Source organism: Chaetura pelagica, unplaced genomic scaffold (genome assembly GCF_000747805.2).
Source record: "Chaetura pelagica isolate M959 unplaced genomic scaffold, ChaPel_1.0 scaffold181, whole genome shotgun sequence".
In the NCBI taxonomy this organism is placed as follows: Eukaryota; Metazoa; Chordata; class Aves; order Apodiformes; family Apodidae; genus Chaetura; species Chaetura pelagica.
The window spans coordinates 697,622-702,398 of NW_009951992.1; the positions used below are offsets into that span (position 1 = coordinate 697,622).

Below are 4,777 nucleotides of genomic sequence, written 5' to 3' on the forward strand. Positions count from 1 at the left end.
CAGTGCGTATGTTTTTTTTTTACCCCCCCCCCCCCCGGCCTCTAACCATCGAGTGTTATATACAACGTACCAATAGCGGATTAAAAAAAAAAAAATATTACAGGATTGAAAAATCTTGATTTATACAGAGCAGTGACTGAAGCAAACAGCTGGAAATAGCAAAGGAGCTGCGGGTGTTCCCGTCACACCCCCCACGCACCGGGTTTTCCGACAGAAAAGTACCAGGGGCCGCTGGCACGGCCCCAGCCACCCAGATTTATGGGTTTGATTAATTTGTGTCCAACAGAGGAGGGCACAGGGCCGGCGTGTGTCACTGTGCGGGCAGGGGCTGCGCCAGGTGCAGCGGGGGGGCCGGCAGGGGCCAGCCCTCCTGGTGGTTCTGCAGCAGCCGGTACAGCTGCTTCAGGTGCGCCACGATGTTGTCCTTGATGTCGGGCGTGGAGATCTGCAGCCTCACGCTGCCGCTGTCGAACGAGCGGGTGAAATCGCCCGAGAACATCTCGTAGATCATCCGGGCCACGACGGGGATGACCTGTTGGAGGAGGAGTGGGTGTTTTAGGGGGTCACACGCCTGTGCAGGAGCCCTGGGTGTGTTTTCCACGATAAGCAAACACACGCAGCGTTTGTATTTGCTGTGACAAAACCCACCAGCCCCAGTGACCATGAGAGGGAAGAGCAGGTCTGTAGCACCCAAGGCCCCAGCCCCAGCAAGGCTGGCACGTGTCACTTCAGAGACCCCGCTCCTACCTGGACCACAATCAGCTTCCTCTCCCGGGGTTTTCCATCAGGCCATTCTTCTCCAAAACAGAAGTAGATCTCATATGGCGGCTGTTTCTCAATTTGTCCTTTCTGATGGGCAATCAGCTCTAGGAAGAAAAGCAGAATGCTGCGGGGTTGTCCTCTTTCAGTCAGAAACACTCACCACATCCCACCTTGTTATACTGTCCCAGGTCTTACCTACGCCCTGCCCTTTGCCAGAGCCACCTCTTACACAAATACAGATTATGTTTTGCACCCAGAAAAGTTTTATTTAAAAGCAAAGCCCAGTGTTTTTTGAGCGTTATGTGACTGCACGTTCACTTTCTCCTGATGTGCACCTGCTCCACAGGCCACTGAAGTCAGGGAAGCAGTGGCTCCACACACCAGCAAACAAACTGGTGCATCCAGGCTGATCCCTGGGGCAGACCACCCTTTCCTACAGTGCCACCAACTGCCCAGACCAGTATCCAAAGCTAATTTCCAGAAGCAGAAGCTACCTACCGCTTAGGAACGTTTCCAGACAGAAGAGTTTGACTTTCTTTTGCCTCTCGATCAGGTTTGGTGTGGTGGAGGAAGGTGCACAGGGACCAGACCAGTACACCTTGCACTGGCAGAGCCGGACAGCATAGATGGCATGGCCACTGACCTCCAGGATCAGTCCCCTGTCCATAACATCCAGCAGCCGACTGGTGAAGACCTTCTGCCTCTCATTGGTGATTTGCTCTGTTCCTGGAAACTTTACTTGCTCCAAACTGATGGGCCCAAAGAGCTCCTCCTGGTCTGGCATGGGACCCAGCTCTCCGTAGAAAAGCCTGCATCCCTGCGGGTTGCTGACAGTCGTCGTGGTACCAGTCTCCTTTCCTCGGTACTCAAACTTGATTTCTAGGTCTGTCACTGAGAGAGAAACTGTCAGTGGGGCTTTCCCTGGACCCTGCATGCAGAGACACACCACACAACCCATGCTACAATCCATGCTACAGCCAGAGGGATGAGTACTCCAGACACAGCTCTCCACACTAACAAGCAAATAGCCATGGGGAAAAAGGAAAAACTATTCTTTTTCCCCAAATACAAGGACAGGAGCCCTACGAATCCACCTACGTACTTGGCAGAGAGCTGATCCAGAGCTCAGGGCTGCTGAAGAAGTCGTGCTGCAGTGCAGTTGGGGGCATTTCCATATCTAGAGGTTCATTCTTTGGCCACACTGCTTCAGGGCTGCAGTTTTCTGCGCTGGCTGGAGCCATGGGAGAATCTACAAAAAGGAAACAGTTTTTTTCTTCAGTGAGCTGAGATTTTATTTCACGAATGCACCAATTTACAGGCAAATACCTTCACTAATACACTAGTATATGGCACCAACCATTGATATTAAGAAATGGAAACGTCTCTTGAATAGGGACATGCTGAGATTGATTCAATTCTTCCTCCTCTTCATCATCAAGATCATTATCTTTTTCATCCCAGGGAGCTGAGCCAGTGGAACCTGTGAACAAGCACATCCTTGTGGGTGGTTGATCACTGTGAAACACTGAAATGCATTTGTTGAAAAAAATGAATGCAATTTTCATCTGGGCTTTGCACAAGCCTGGACACTTTATTGTGTACGTCCCTAATGTAGGTAAATAAAAAACAAAGGAAAACCCTGATCTGCACAACACACAGTTTTCAGTGTAATATATGAATCTAGAAAGCTGAGGATAGAAACTGTTGCCAGCACTGGTTTAGCAGAAGCATCCAGCTGTACAGCTGTATGAATGCAGTGCAGGGGCACACTGGGGGCAAAGCAGAACCGGGCTCAGCCACGGCAGCTGCTCCGCGCTGCACACGCAGGCAGCTGGAGAGTTAATGCTGGGCTTGGACCAACGCCTGCTCCCAGCCCAGCCCCGTGTCAGCCAGGTCCTCACCTGGATTAATGATTGATCCCTGGGACTGCGGGATATCGCAGACTTCATAAATTTTAATAGGATTCATGGGCACCTCCTTGGTGCCATCGTACATCAGGTTGAACTCCCGGCTTTTGTTGAGGGCACATCGGAGCTGGGCTTTCCACTTGGCAGGGTCTGGCTCGTCCACTCCTTCCTGGTACTTTCCTGTTTCCACAGCCCAAGCCTAGGGACAAAGTGCACTGTGCTCAGTCCAGGCCTCTCACACTGCAGCTTTTATCAGAATTCAAATGTGCCCACAAGTTCACTGTAAAATTATCTCACAGAAGTCTTAACTATAGCTCTTCTGACAACAACAACAGAAATGCCTGCTTTAGTAGTCTTTCCCTGTAAAAGGAGGGGAGGAGTAGATTTATACACAAACCACCAAAAAAACAGTAGCTATTCTGAGCATGCATCTTCATACAAGTTAAGAAAGTATAAATTGTCCAGGACTGTGCACTGAGCTTTTCCAGGGGTCTCAGGTTCAGGATCAAAAGCTGTTCTAGTTGTTTTTGACAAGGAGCCACAGCCTGTGTAGGAGGAATGGACAATGGAGTCACAATGGAGTGGAGGAGCAGCCCCAGACACCAGCTGGCCCTCTCCCTCTCTCACCCCACGATCAGACTATCTGCCTCCAAGGCAGAGGCCAGAAATTCCTCAAAGGAGTGTAGGAGTTATAGTGAATCCCTTGGGATAAGAATATTAGGGACAGCAGTGGCGAGTACTGGGAGTTTGTGGTGGATCTGTTAAGATTCATGTAACAGTATTTAATGGTTCGCTGCCAAGAACAAGACAACGACCACATGCTAAAGCAGCAGTGTTCCAGAGTCCACACAATCAGACACTGTCAGGTCCCAGGTGGTCAGAAAGGGTTAAAACACTCGACACTGTCTCAGGCAGAGCCAAGCTTGGCATCCAGGTGCACAAAGTGGCTTTTCTGAGGTCAAATAGGACAAAATGTGCCTGGAAACAGCCACCCAGATGCCTATCCAGCTCCTGGGCCAACAATTCAAGCCTTTGTGCCTGGTTAGGAGCTGTGGCGTTGCCCAGCTCTCCCTCCCTCACCTTGAAGATGGTGTTCTCCTCCTCGTGCTGCGGGCTGTGCCGCGTCGCGTGCTTCCAGGGGATCTGGAACCGCTTGGCTTCCCGGTTGAGCCAGATCAGGCCCGGGTACATCCCACTGTCCACCTGGGCCACCAGCCACGGCTTCAAGCGGACCCTCCGCGGGTGTAACGCCATCTACGAGAGACGGGGGTGACAGCAGAGCAGCTGCTACAGGTCACCTGAGACTCACGTGCTCTACAAAACGTTAATGTGATGAAAAAGGGCCGTGGGGCTGCTGCTGTTTGACATGTTCCTGCACCCTGGAGCCACTGATGCAGCTCAGTGACTCTTCTGCCAGGAGGGACAAAGGCATCACAAAGTGGGGACCAGAGCCGTGACAAGGACTGATCCCTGTTCCAGGCAGCTGTGGCACGTTCCTTGTGCTGGCTGAGCACACGGAGGACGAGCCCGAGCCAACCCCAGCTGGGCAGGAGATAAAGCCACAAACAAGCCACAGCAGGAACAGGCAGCAGAGTTTCAAAAGCCTCCATGTACACCCCAGTGAAGGGGCCCAGCTGTTCTGTCTCCTCTTCAGCCGTGTCAGACGCACCAGGGCGAGAAACCAACGTGCTGAACCAGAGGCTTTTGCCCCAGTTGAGGTACAGGTGGAAGAAGCATCAGGCTCGAGTGGAGGGAAACATTTTATCAGTGACAGACTTTCCTCTTCATGCCTCTCTCATGAATGCTCTGAATGCAGCACAGTCATCTGCAAACAGCACTGGGCAATAATGACCAGGATGTTTATCCAAGGGACATGAACTGCAGGTCTGCACTCCTGCTAAAAATCAAGGGATGCTGACTTAACTTTTCAGTTTTATAGAAAAACCCAAACAATCCTGCAGTTAACTGATCAGATCTGTTGTTGTTTAAGAAGCCCCTGTTGCTACAAAGTTTGCAGCCAACCAACAATATTTTTCTTGTGCAGAACAGATACAAAGCCAACCAAACAAAGCCAGTAACTGTCCCTCTGTAGAAAGAGACACCATTTG

At 51.1% G+C, this 4,777-nt stretch overlaps 1 protein-coding gene across 1 annotated transcript; it reads right to left on the reverse strand.

Annotated features, from left to right (window-relative positions):
• Nucleotides 1-283: 283 nt before the first annotated feature.
• On the reverse strand, nt 284-3,923 carry IRF6 (interferon regulatory factor 6). Its single transcript, XM_010001767.1, has 7 exons — nt 3,750-3,923; nt 2,664-2,868; nt 2,120-2,242; nt 1,865-2,011; nt 1,261-1,653; nt 748-866; nt 284-532 (listed from the first exon to the last, which is right to left on the reverse strand). The coding sequence occupies exons 1-7, from the start codon at nt 3,921-3,923 to the stop codon at nt 311-313; spliced, it is 1,383 nt and encodes a 460-aa protein (XP_010000069.1). The 3' UTR covers nt 284-310.
• Nucleotides 3,924-4,777: the final 854 nt, after the last annotated feature.

What these genes read in the sequence shown, in the direction of transcription:
- IRF6 (XM_010001767.1), bottom strand. Translation starts at nt 3,923, where the DNA reads ATGGCGTTACACCCGCGGAGGGTCCGCTTGAAGCCGTGGCTGGTGGCC. An exon ending in GGGATCAATCATTAATCCAG is followed by an intron (nt 2,243 to 2,663) that starts GTGAGGACCTGG and finishes GCTTGTTCACAG; the next exon opens with GTTCCACTGGCTCAGCTCCC. An exon ending in GGAAGCTGATTGTGGTCCAG is followed by an intron (nt 533 to 747) that starts GTAGGAGCGGGG and finishes CTCCTCCAACAG; the next exon opens with GTCATCCCCGTCGTGGCCCG.